The sequence below is a fragment of the Natator depressus genome, chromosome 4 (assembly GCF_965152275.1).
Source record: "Natator depressus isolate rNatDep1 chromosome 4, rNatDep2.hap1, whole genome shotgun sequence".
Classification (NCBI taxonomy): domain Eukaryota; kingdom Metazoa; phylum Chordata; order Testudines; family Cheloniidae; genus Natator; species Natator depressus.
In genome coordinates, this window is record NC_134237.1 from 17,596,494 (window position 1) to 17,609,841 (window position 13,348).

General features: G+C 41.5%; 1 protein-coding gene across 2 annotated transcripts in view; it reads right to left on the reverse strand.

The window, feature by feature from the left end:
• LIN54 (lin-54 DREAM MuvB core complex component) overlaps window positions 1–13,348 on the reverse strand; it is a 63,407-nt gene that overhangs the window by 9,476 nt on the left and 40,583 nt on the right. For both annotated transcript variants that reach the window (XM_074950505.1, XM_074950504.1), the window contains exons 4-8: window positions 11,346–11,491; window positions 11,066–11,224; window positions 2,723–2,939; window positions 986–1,059; window positions 583–780 (exon numbers count right to left, since the gene is read on the reverse strand). In XM_074950505.1, coding sequence (XP_074806606.1) covers window positions 583–780; window positions 986–1,059; window positions 2,723–2,939; window positions 11,066–11,224; window positions 11,346–11,491 — 794 coding nt within the window. The remainder of the gene's footprint in view (window positions 1–582; window positions 781–985; window positions 1,060–2,722; window positions 2,940–11,065; window positions 11,225–11,345; window positions 11,492–13,348) is intronic.

Consider the following 13,348-nt stretch of genomic DNA (forward strand, 5'->3'; position numbering starts at 1 on the left):
CTCTAACCGCTCCATTTTAGGCATCTAGACGAAGTGGCCACATTTTTCCAAGTGCTCGGCAGCCAACAGTTCCCCTTCTGAGAACAATATGAGCTATTTGGGTGCTGAGCACTTCTGAAAATCTGGCCACTTCATTCAGATGCCAGAAAATAGGAGGAGCTCTTTTAAAAATCTGGCCCCAACTGTGAGTGCTGGACACTTCAGAAAATCTGGCCTATTGTCTTTCTTCCATTGCTTCTTTGTACCAACAATAAATATCTTGTAGTGTCATTTCCCTCCTGCCATTCATGTAGTACTGTCTTGTACCAGATCTTTTTTACCTACATAAAGCAGGCCACTCCAGGAAGAACTGTACAAGGTCTCTACCAATTATACGCAGCATGCCAACAAAAATCCCTGTACATCTTAAAATCATGGATTTAATTCCCGTTCTTTTTCATTCTGATTCTTGACTATGTTTTGGCAAAGGACAAGCCAAAGCCCTAAACTGAAGGAAGGGATCAAGAACATTAACACAAATGTAGGATGCCTTCTACAATTACTTCTGTAATTTCATCATTTTGCCCCATGCAAACACCATACCTGAGTGACGTATTGAGCTGGAAGAACTGCATAGCCTACATTTCCTGTGCCGGGTGCTGGCGCCAGCACAGTGCCCGGCGGGAGGTTAGTGAGGTTTGGCTGTATCTGTGGCAGTGGAGTAGCTGGCATAATAAGTCTCTGTTGTGGCTGACTAGTAGTAACTATCTGTGAAGTTGGGTTGATTGGTTTGGGCACCACCTGGAAAGAGAAGAAATCTTTATGACATTGTCAACATATCTTTCTTTATCCGCTGCAGAAAAGATTTACAAAATTTACATTTAAAAAAAGATAAGAATCCATGCAGAACAATTTAAATCATAATATTTTACCTCCAGAGTCAGAATTTTGACATCTGTTTGCCCGCTGAAATGAGACTACAATATGGATTTCAAGTTGAACTCACCTGTTTGACAGTCTGAGCTGGTACTATTGGGACAGACATCCGCACTGGCGTTGCATTCACCACCACTGGCTTAGCTGGTTAAAAGAAACAATATCACATGTCACACTATATGTGCATATTTATAAAGAGTCTCTAGAATTTAATCCTGAAGCAATTTATCACTTTCACATACATAGAATAAACACTTATTTTTGTGTGTAAGATGGTGGGGTTTATTGCCTTTTTAAAATGTATTTTGGTTATGCTTGTGACATTTTATTTGGGTTCCATCCTGTTTATTTTAGTTTTATTTACTGTTCTATGTGTTTTTACATTTTAACTTGTGCACTGAGAGTGGACTTAATTTATAAAGTGATTATTTTATTATAATTTTTTCCAGAAGCTCTTTGAAAATAGAGCTAAACCTGTTATTTGCAGGAAACACAGTACTGCAAGCAATTGCCAGCTGATTCTCTAGATCTCTCTCATTTAGGCCCCAGCCAAGCACTGACACACATGAGAAGCACCGATGAATGATGGTTACTCAAGCGCATAAAGAGAAATGTGTGTTTGGCAGGATCAGGTCCTGGGAGAATATTGGTAGGTCAAAAAAACCTAAGCTTTTTTTAAAACCAGTGTTACTGTAAGGAACAAGGGAATTTTAAAACTGGTTTAACTCTTCACTATTTATGCTGGTTGTCCAAGTGGAAAGAAAGAAATGCAAAAACTAACTGAAAACAGACTAGTCAGTTTCACTCTAATCTATTTCACTTTCAGTTTACCACAGTATTAGCACTAGGCTGCAATGTCTGCACTAAAACATTACAGGATTTTATTTTCTATTGGAATTTATACTATCCATGGGACCAATTCAAAATAAACGTCTGGCAGCTGTTCAAAACAATTGTCTTAAAGTTTGGTCAAAGTTTGTTTTCAACAAAACCTAAATTTAGGGTCAAATTGGATCTTACATTTTCCCCTTAAACAAGACTCTCTAGGCAGCCTTTTCTCCCCTAATTTTGCTCACCAACTCATTCCCCTTGCCCCTTCAATTTATGCCAACATAATGTATTTACTAAATATTCAGTACTGCCACCTAGCCAACTGCACACATTTAAGACCAACAGTTCTTATCAGTCTGTGTGCAGAGCTCCTCTTGGCATCAGTGGCAGTGGTTTGTAAATATGCGCAGGGGAGAACAGGCATGAAATCTTCTGTTTGCTACTGTCCATTCCATCACCACCATCAGAAAATGCATGGTAAAAACAAGGGGTACTTTGCAGTTCTAATCACTGTCTATCAAAGGATCTCAACAGGCCGGGCAAACATTAATTAATCCTCACAACATCCCAGTGTGGCATGTATGGTACTGCCCAGATTTCACATTTGGGCATACTGAGGCAGGGACAGGGTATCAGACTTGCAACAATCCCCCAACAAGCAGATGAGTGGCTGACATTCTTCCCTGGGAACAACAGCATATCAGGCACCCCAGGAGCCAGTCTCCAGGGAACAAGGAGTTCAACATCAGAGGCACTTCCAAATGCATCCTGGAGTTGGTAATGGGATACAGAGCCTTTCAAAGCCAGGTGCCTGGTACAAAACTAGCGCGTCTGGCCAGGGCCACAGATTTATATCATTTGACAGTTATTTACCCTTTGTGTGTGTGTGTGTGTGGGGGGGGGGGGGGTTATATTTGTTAGTGCTTAATAAACTAAATTAGACAAATAAAATAGGGTATGAATTGACACCACTGACCTTGCTGAAGAGGCTGTGTGTTGGTACTAGGATTCTGACTGGCTGACTGGGTTGAACTGTTGGCTGTTGTGGCCGTAACAAGTCTGACATAATGGAATTTGCTTCCAGGTACCTGAATCTGCTGAACATTGGGGGCCGTTGCCAAGGGAATTATGGTCTTAAATTGAGATGTACTCACTCCTCCCACAGTGAAGGTCTGTACTGCTGACTTCACAGCCTGTTAAACAACACAGGCAGCACAAAGTTACCTGACAGTGGTACGGAGGTGTCACCATTTCTATCCCTATATTTGCTCGTGAACAATTCATTAACCTGCCCAGTAGCTCTGTGAAGCATGTCACTATTATCAACTAAAACCTGAGGCACAGCAAGGTTAAGTCCCCAGGCCACAGAGGGAGCCGGTAGCAGGGCCAAGGGAGCTCGGTCCCATTCTCAAGCCATTATACCAGACTCCCAAATAACCAGAATCATTTATATAAGCAAAACCAACTGTCCCTCAATCAAGAGCCAATGTCAAATAAACAAAGACTCTACAGCAGACAGTTTGAGAAAGAGCTTTCCCCAAATTACTGTGAATAAAAACAAAATCAATTTTATGATTTTTCAGTCTGTGTGGAAGTGGATGTCCCACACTCGCACTGTCACTCCACCACTCAGCTCTGCATATGTAGAGCATCCCCTTCCACAGCTCAGTACAGGAAGCCTACATGTCACCCTGCAGCCTCCAACTGGAAATGGAACTGAGGCTGTGAACCTTGAGGCTTTGAAGCAGTGGGCAATTGTGTGTGGGCTGGCTAAGGACAAAAAGGAAGTAACGGGAAGTACTGAGAACATGGTAAACAAGTTTAAATCCATGAAATCACTAGCAGAAGCCAGAGCAAAAAAACATTTTAAAAAGGGGAGAGGAAGCAGGAAAGGAATTTGGTAGGCAGCATGCACGTGAAATTGCAGTCGAGGACAGCAGTACATTTAGAACATGTGAGACTTCATTATTTCAGGCTTTTCCCAATCTATACGCTGAGTAGAGAGCATGTGTTTATTTTAAATATACACATTTGCTGCTCACCTGACTTCCTCAATCACTGCTTACAACTTTTCCATCCTCCCCATCTCTCAAACTCCAAACCTTGACTCCCTTATTTTCCTCCTCTCCTCGCATCCAGGCTCTTACAAAACTTGTTCCTTCTTCCTCCGTAATATTTCTAAAATCTGCTCTTTTCTCTTCAGTCCCACTGCCAAAATTTTGATTCATGCCATGAAACTGTCTTGTCTAGATGGGCTATTTCCATTTCTTTTCCAGCCTGGCTGCCTACTCCCTCCGCATCTTCCAACTTTCAGCAGCTACAGTTCTGAGCAGAAGCGAAGTCCAGATCTACTTATATTTCACTGAAAGCATAAACCCACTCAATACATTTTATAAGAAAGTTGTTTCTTGGGGTATTTTTAAAATCTTTTTGTGCTGTAACCTTAATTATCAAGAGCAATGCAGAGTAAACATCATCTGTAATCATAGCTATAGGTAAGGTGTTGTTTCCATAGACAGACCAATGTGGGCAGAGAATTTCCTCTCTTCCTTTCAGAGAGGACCAGTGTCAGAGAACGACTTTGCTACTATATGAAATGTAATGTGTGTTCTTTAAAGGACGTGATCCAAATCTCATGGAAGATAGTGGAAACCTTTCATTGTTTCCATGAACTTTGGATCAGACCCTGAAAGTTATAACATTCAGGTGACTTAATTATGGTCCATTGATTGCTTGTATCCAAGCAATAACCAACAGTTCATTAAACAAAGGTTTAAAAAGGGAGCAGGATTTGATCTGAGAATGAGATCTAGGGTGTATTTAAGCCCTTAAACAACAATTCATATTATCAAATATACACATAATGGAGTGAGAAAACAGTCAAGACCAGGCTGAGTCACTGGTATTGTACAGTTTCTCAGGGAGCCCAGAACTATGGGTGACCTTGTTACCCCTCTGCCTTAGCAAGAGACTTGTTGGAACTAAAGAAACAGACAGGTTTCAGAGTGGTAGCCGTGTTAGTCTGTATCAGCAAAAACAAGGAGGAGTCTTTGTGGCACCTTAGAGACTAACAAATGTATTTGGGCATAATCTTCTGTGGGCTAGAACCCACGACCAAACAATCTCCTCCAAAGCGCTGCCAACTTTTACTATGACTATGTCTTCACTACCCGCCGGATCATCGGGTAGTGATCGATCTATCAGGGATCGATTTTATCGCGTCTTGTCTAGACATGATAAATCGATCCCCAAATCGACACCTGTACTCCACCTCGGCAGGAGGAGTAAATGGAGTCAACAGGGGAGCCGCCACGGTCGACTCGCCGCCGTGAAGACGGCCAGGTAAGTGGAACTAAGATACTTCGACTAAGTTGCGTATCTTAGTTCGAACCCACCCACCCCCACCCCCACCGCCCCCCGTGTAGCACAGGCCTAAGTCTAGCTGGTGACACTTTATGCACCCTAGTCCCCAAACCTCCTGAAAGAGCATTTCTCTGCAATATCCAGCCCGTCACTGGATGCTCACAGAAATTACCAAGTAGCTCACCTGAGAATTCACACTTTAGTATTACAACACTGAGAAGAACTTACAAGTAAAACAAAGAATAAAGTTTATTGACAAAGAACAGAGAATTAAGTGATATTAAGCAAAGCTAATAGAAACAGATGTGGTTACAAATAAAACAAAAAATATAACATGCTTCTACAAGAAGAGAACTTAACTTTAGCAAGTTAATCTTATCGAAAACAGTCTCTCACCTAAAACTTTTCCTGGAGTGCTTGCTAGTATTCAGTTATACCAGGAGCCAGATTTTCAAGAGTCACCTACACCCTACAAGAGGTTTCCTCAGAATAAGGATAAACATAATGTCTTTTGCCACTCTTCTTACAAGCCAGTTCACCTTTGAAATGTATCCTTTGAAGCATAACTCCTGACAAAGTCTCTCCCCCACACTGTTTGTTCTTTGGGGTGTAGATGTCAAGCTGTCTATGTTGATCTTCAGTTAATTTGCTTTTCCTATTGCCTCGGTATGCAAATATAATCCCCATTGTCTTTGGCTAAACCTGCTTAATTTACATCAGAGACAGGGGGAGATAAATATCTTCCCCTCCTGGCTGGAAGAAAACCAGTTTTTTTCTTTGGTTACAGACTTAACTTAAAGCATAATATCAGGAAATAGCCATAATTTCTCCTATAGTGTTAAAACATACATTTCACTTCTAATACATTGGTCATGAATATCATTGTTTTCATATGATACCTTACATAACATTCTTTATAGATAAATGCCATGACAGTAAATGCTTTAGGTGCAGTGAGTTTTCAGGTCTGATAGGAGTTGCTGTTACATGACAATGAACCCTTTGCCAATTGACGGTAAGAGCCCCTCACTGTCTCAAGTGTATTCAGCACATAAGCTTACATATAAGGTGGAAAGCTCCTCTCCCTCACTAACGGAAGCTGGTCCAATAAAAGAGATTATGTGATCCACCTTGTCTCTCTTATATCCTGGGACCCACACAGCTACAACACTGCATGCAGCATGTTTCTGGACAGTTACAAGACACCTTGGAAAGGGATGATAGGTAGATGGCTGAATAAAGTGTGATTTCACGTCATGTTAATTGCAACAAAATTAACAGACTATAAACAAATAAAATTAACAAACCTTTACTGTTGTGAAAGGAATCTATCTGAGTAAGGATGAGAGACTTGCCATGCTTATACCTGTTTCCATCACCTCACACTGACTCAGACATTCCAAGCTTCAAAGTGACACACACAGACAGAGCGACAATCTTGGAATTTTATTGTACAGATACCTCATTCACAGAAAGTCATTAGCGTTCAACTGTCACTCCAGAATAACATTCAATGTAGTTAATGATATGATCTTTAATAAAGTCAAGCCATTTTGTTTCCATAAGCACACAACTGCAGAAGATCCATACTCTGAGGTCAGGCAATTAGAACATATGGCCATACACTAGTCCTTTTTAATAAGCAGCCCACAAACTTTGCTAGGCTGAAATACAGTGAGGGATTGCTCATGTGGGATGATCCTAAGCAGACAATTTTCTGCAAGTCAGCAACCAAGTTTACCGCTAAATGAATAACGTAACTGAGCAGAGGTGGAAGTCATCAGGTTCAGCATATATTGCCGTTTCGTATTTTAGCAACACAGACTTATTGGCAAATTTGAACACCAACAAGAAAAGGCTATTTTCAGAGTAAAGAGAAGCAAAAATGAAGACTCAGTTCTTACATACAAGGAGACCCCTTTGGAAATCTAACTGTGCTGCTTCGCTTAATGTGAAACCCATTTATTTTGCTTTAGAGCTAACCAAAAATGTTCCATTAAGTGTCTAGAAGTCACATTTTTACATTGCACAGATGCATGGCTATTTTCAGAAGGGGCTGGTTTTCCTGCAATAAGAAGGTTTTTTCCGGCGATAAAAGACTAAGTTAATATTTTGACTCTTGATGAGACCCGAAGGAAGTTCCCTTCCCAGAAAGAGCCAGCATAACACCCAATATACCTAATATCACACTTCATAAGTTTTGCTGGGAATTGTGACCCACCAGACAATGCCAGAACATGCTCCCTGTGGCAAGACCACAACAATCCCTCCAACATAAAAAAGCCCACGCCTACACTATACAATCAACATATAGTGTGAAACAAAGTCTTTGGAGGACAGTCTATAAACGGATGTCTTAGTCTGACACAAAAACCACAGTCCTTCCTGAAGAGAATATAGAAAAAGCACCAACAAGTCCTTGAAGAGAAAGGTTTGAGCCCTTAGCTCATGCTTCAGTAACAGCTTTATTAGGCATGGTATTTGGAACAAGCAAGTAACCATAGTTATTTGTGGATATTTTGGTTCATCTTGGGCAAAGCAATCATTGCCACACTAGGTTTTCCTCTGATGAACTGTGCCATTGGAATATATAGCCACTAGGCTGCGCTGAAGAGGCTGTCTTTCTTAACCTGTTTGCAGTGTTGTTGTGGCCGTGTTGGTCCCAGAATATTAGAGAGACTAGATGGGTGAGGGAATATCTTTTACTGGACCAATTTCTGTTGATGAGAGAGACAAGCTTTCAAGCTACACAGAGTTCTTACTGGAAAAGGTACTCCGTGTGTCACAACTAAATACAAGGTGGAACAGTTTGTTTAGCATAAGTAATTAACAGGGGAGCATGGATCAGCATTCATGTTGTGCTCCAAGTCAGTACCTGGCCTGGGTCTGGGCAGCTAATGATCCAAACAGCAGACCAAATTCGGTGATGAATCCTGGTCATGTGCCAGAGGAGGCACGTTGCACATACTCTAAGTAGTAGTAGTTAACATATTTTAAGGGAGCATTCAAAGTGAAGTGGCCAGTTAACACCTCTGCAGTCACAGGATGAAAAAGCAGGGGTCAGTGGCTTACAGATTTACAATGATTTGTAACCCCCTAAACCCCCTTTTTTGTCCTATGACTGCAGAGATGTTTATGGGCCACTTCACCTTGAATGACCTCTTAGAATGTGTTAATGACTTAAACAATTTGTTTCATCTTGTATTTAGCTGTGACAGTCTAAGTACCTTGCCCAGACCTGAAGAAGAGTTTGTGTAGCTCAAAAGCTTGTCTCTCTCACCAACAGAACCTGGTCCAATAAAAGACACTCTCACCCACCTTGTCTTTCTTAACCTGGTCAGACACACTGGCCACTCTTGGTAGTGAGACAACCTTGAGAGAGAACTGGTTCACCAAAAGAAACAATTTTTTTTAAGCTGAGCTAGAATGTTTATTGGGGTTGTGTTGTCCCATCTTCCTGTTTATCTTCAGCACTGCATGGTGCTTCGTACTATAAGGATAATTATGGAGTGTCTGAGATGAAATTTAAAAGGGAAAAAATGAAAGGAAGAAGAAACCACCTAACAGAGGTGTTAGTGATGTCTTGTTATACCACACAAGCAGCCAACAGCCAGCTCTAAAGATAGACAATTGAGCCACCCAGTGTTTGTTCCAGACGTCCAGAAGTATAAAGAAAAGGAGTACTTGTGGCACCTTAGAGACTAACCAATTTATTTGAGTATAAGCTTTCGTGAGCTACAGCTCACTTCATCGGATGAAGTGAGCTGTAGCTCACGAAAGCTTATACTCAAATAAATTGGTTAGTCTCTAAGGTGCCACAAGTACTCCTTTTCTTTTTGCGAATACAGACTAACACGGCTGTTACTCTGAAGTATAAAGTCTCTATTATGCATCAGCAAAAACGACGAGGAGTCCTTGTGGCACCTTAGAGACGAATACATTTATTTGGGCACAAGCTTTTGTGGCCTAAAACCCACTTCTTCATTTGCTGATACAGACTAATATGGCTACCACTCGGAAACCTATTATGCATCAGAAGCTTGTATTATCTCTAGCTTTTGGAGCAATCAGACAAAGAGATGCTGTTTGGAAATCCCTTATTACCATATATAGTACAACAGAGTATCGTCTGGCAAATGTATAGCAGTTTGGGGAGATACTCGATTCTTTTCTACAGCATACTCTGCAAGCACAAACTGTGGACAGCTTTCTCCATTTTCAGCTCTGATTCCTTTTGTGAGTGAAATATTTGTTCATCCTAAAAAGGGCATGGGACTGGATGCTGGATGAAGCAAAAAAGATTAAGAGTTTGATTTCACTAGATGTAAGATTCCAGTTCTGGTTTTAAATCAGCTTTTGCACTAGTTTCATGAGTGCCTTTGAGATCAAGGCTCCATGTCCATTGTTCCCAGGTACTCGAGGATTACAATATGTGTGGAACATAATATGCCAAAACGAGAGACCTGCTGTATTTTGACCAAGTGTTCTCAGTGAAAACAGAGTAGCAGCCTTAACTCTTTCCTTACTTGTGTGTGTTTGTCCCTTATTACTTACACAAATTGATCAAGGTATTCTGCTGCTAAAATTCAATTTACTCAACCACAATCCAGGCTTCTTTCCAGTCCTTAATAAAATAAGATGCAAACCAGATAATAACATCTGCCTAATAAATCTCAAGTAGCACAAAGATGAGAGTAACAAATATCTACAGAGATAAATAAGTGAGTTTTGGCAGAAGTGCTGTGTACTGAAGCTATAGGCTCCTGCAATACACAGCCTAAAACTTGATATGAGTTTTAATCTTCACTATAGGCCCAATTCTGCAGGCTCTTTGGGTGCAGAACTCCCATTGATTTCTACAGGAGTTCATGTGTGAAGCAGCTGTACAATCAGGACTTGTAGTGGGGCAACTTGATAGTGTGTTAATACCAAGTAAAATAAAAGAAAAATTAAACAGAGAAGATATGAAATAGGCACTGAATCAGTTTGCAAAGTTATGAGGGGAAACCTCCATTCCCCAAAAGGATCAAACGGGCTCACTCTGCACCTTCTTCAGCTGATTTTCAGCTGATTTTGAACACATTACTCCTTTTCCACTCACAACAAAATGTGGAAGAAGTGTCGGGTTTTCAAAAACAGCCTTTGCTATCACATTGTATTCAACAGCCTGAAAATCCTGAGTTCACTGTCACTGGTTTGGCCTGCTCCAAGACTTCTGTATTTGTGGAAGACACCACGGTTTGAAAGAAGAAACAATTCTGTATAAAGAAATGGAACAGCCTTACAGATTAGGGCTTGATTTGTGGAAAGCAGAGTGTTCACAATCTCCCAGGAGGTTTGCAAAACCTCTGAGATTCAAGCCCTACATTCTGAACTCTCCCTTAAACCCAAGCATCTAGTGAAGGTGCCACGTAAGTGTCTCCAAACGGAAAATGATTTGCAGCACCTCCTAGTAACTGCCGTTCTTACTTTTATTTAGCCATATTTCAGTTTCTATCATTTTGATGAGACAAAATAATGCCACATTTGTGCAGTTCTAAGAGGCAGGAAAATAGCCTAAAGCAAATGTAATGCAGTCAAACCAAAAAGAGAGAGAGGCTTTCTACAGCTAATCAGTAAAACAAGTTTAAAGTCCTATTTACATACTTATAGATTTAGCTTCTGTTCTTCTCCTATTTAAAAAGCAGCTGATGGACCATTCAATTCCCCAGCTTTGATAAGTCACTGTCTAACTGCCTGGCTTCCCTCTGCATGCTTAGTGATCTCAGATTTAATAGCATTCATTTTGGCTCTTGGGTAGTAAGACTGCTTGCTCCACAGGTGATGCTTCTGGTGTCTGGCAGTCCCCATAAACAAGAACACCCTGTGACAGCTGAGTGCTCTCAGACAGAGAGTGGAAATTGCAGCTGACTCATGGAAGATAAAACTGTACAGTACAAGGAAAGCCAATATATACCTGAGCAGTTGTATGGTTGACTATGGCCTTGCCAGGGGAAGAAGGTGCTGACTGCTGCACTGTGAGGATCTGCTGTCCTAAAGCTACATTCAGAGGAACACCCACCGTCTTCTGAGGGGAGTTCGGAGGCTGCGAGGCCACCGACACCACTGTCAACTGCTGAGCAAAATGAAGAAGCTGATTAAATTAATTCTGAAGCAAACAATTGCACAGTACTAGAGCTTCTTCAGTGCACTGCATACATACACACCACACTTACGCAAAAGGCAAGGTGTTTTACCTTATTAGGGGACTTCAGCGGGGAGATAGCTATTTTATTAGGTGTCTGTTGCGTTGTAGAACTTAAAGAAGGCCCAATAACTCCACTCTCAGAGATGGTTATGGTCTTTGGTGGCGTTCCCGGAGCAGTCTGTGAAAGAACCCTACCTGTAAACAAGAGGCACAAGGTCACCCTAATTACTTGTATGTTTGTTTGTGACAGCCTCACAAGCAAAAGGTTTCTTTCCATATCATGGATGCTAACAGAATGCCGATGCACCTTGACACCACCTCAAAGGGAAAGTTACCTTGATATCATTGGAGCGACACTATATTATTTAGATCATGTTTAATAGGGAGTGACACCAATATTATTTAGAGTATGTTTAATGGGCAAGGAAATAGTCAGAGGAAAACCACCTTAAAAGCAAGCACATTGCTTTTGGGAGTTTTCCAAATAAACCTCATGTCTAAATATACCTTGAAAAGTTAAATTTACATTGACATCTTCAATATGTTTCACTGATGATTCCTTACTCCCAGAGCTGAGTTTTCGCTCAATCTTCTCTGCACTACTCTGACATCATGGTGCCCTACACAAAAAGCTAGTTCTGGCAAGAGACTTACTATCACCCTGCCCCAGCCTTCTTGATAAATGCCTGCTGCGCAAACACCCAGAGACTTTCCCGTTTTTCAGGAAGACCAGCATACTCAGAAGATGCTTCTGAGTATTCAGTACAACCCACTGAAAGATTAAAAAGCCAATCAGCAAAAATGAGCTATTTTAGGACGGTGAGGGGAGGTTTTGTTAGTTTATCTGTAGACATTAGTTGTAAGTTTGTTCCTTCAGGATTTGTTTCTTGTATTTTATGTATCACTGAGCAATGTAAATGTGCTATCCCCAGATCAAAGTGCAACCTGAATAAACATCTGCTCCTAGATGACAGGCAACGGTAACAAGCTTAAACAAGTGGCACCAAAATCTCATCTCTATTTCTATTAGAAAACATGGAGGGTCATAAACCCTTTCACATACAGCTTGATGCTGGCAAGTGCACTGCTGATTTAGCCCCGCTGCCCTATCAAAAGGACACAAAGGACGCAACAGAGCAGAAGTGGTGGAAAGCAGGAGGTGACGCTCATATGGGACTGACTTTATATTGGTAAGAGATATTTCGTAAAATAGGGACACAAGTATCCAACCTCACTGTTAATTCTAGCGGGATTTTTTTCATTTGCATTCACTTTAGGAGGGATATAATTAAGGAGTTTAGGCCCCAAACCTGGCAGTCTGCATGAGGTCATAATCCATTTTTCTTAGATTGCTTTTAGAAAAAAAGAAAATCCAAAGTTAACAGGCCTGTTTCGACAGCTCCACAGAAAAAGTATGAGCTCCTCTGCAGGCTCTACAGCAGGACTGTGATCAAGGTCTCCCAAAGGGAGGCACCAGACTAGCTGAGGGGGTGCATAAGAACTGTGGGAGGGTGGGAAAAAAACCGCACCACTCTAGATCTACACATGCCTCTGTGCTTGTGAAAGCTGGCTCCTTAAAAGCCTTCTCACCCTGCTCCTGCAGCAACCCCTGGGAACAGGTCATGTGTACAAGGAGCAGCTCAGGAGCCCAACCTTCTCTTCTCCTAGCAGGCAGCCCAGGCTGACACAGCGACCACTGGGCGCCCACACTGAGTAGCTTAGGGCTACTGTGGCCCAATCTCACTTCCAATGAAGTCAATGGAAACACACCCATTAATTTCAATAGGAGTTAGATCCGGCCCGGGGGCAGTGGTGGGAAATTGGTGAGAGACAGAACAAAAACTGAAATAAAACAAAATAATTAAAATGGAAATAAAAAGGCGAAACGGTGGCAATTGGAGTCAGAATGCAGAGCAAGAAACGATGACACTGGGAAAATTGGTGGGACACCAGTCCACCATCTATTGCAAATGGATGCTCCAACGGGAATGGGAACTACTGAGATCAACTGCTCCCCTGTGCTCACATCTTCCATGTACAATAGCACCAAAT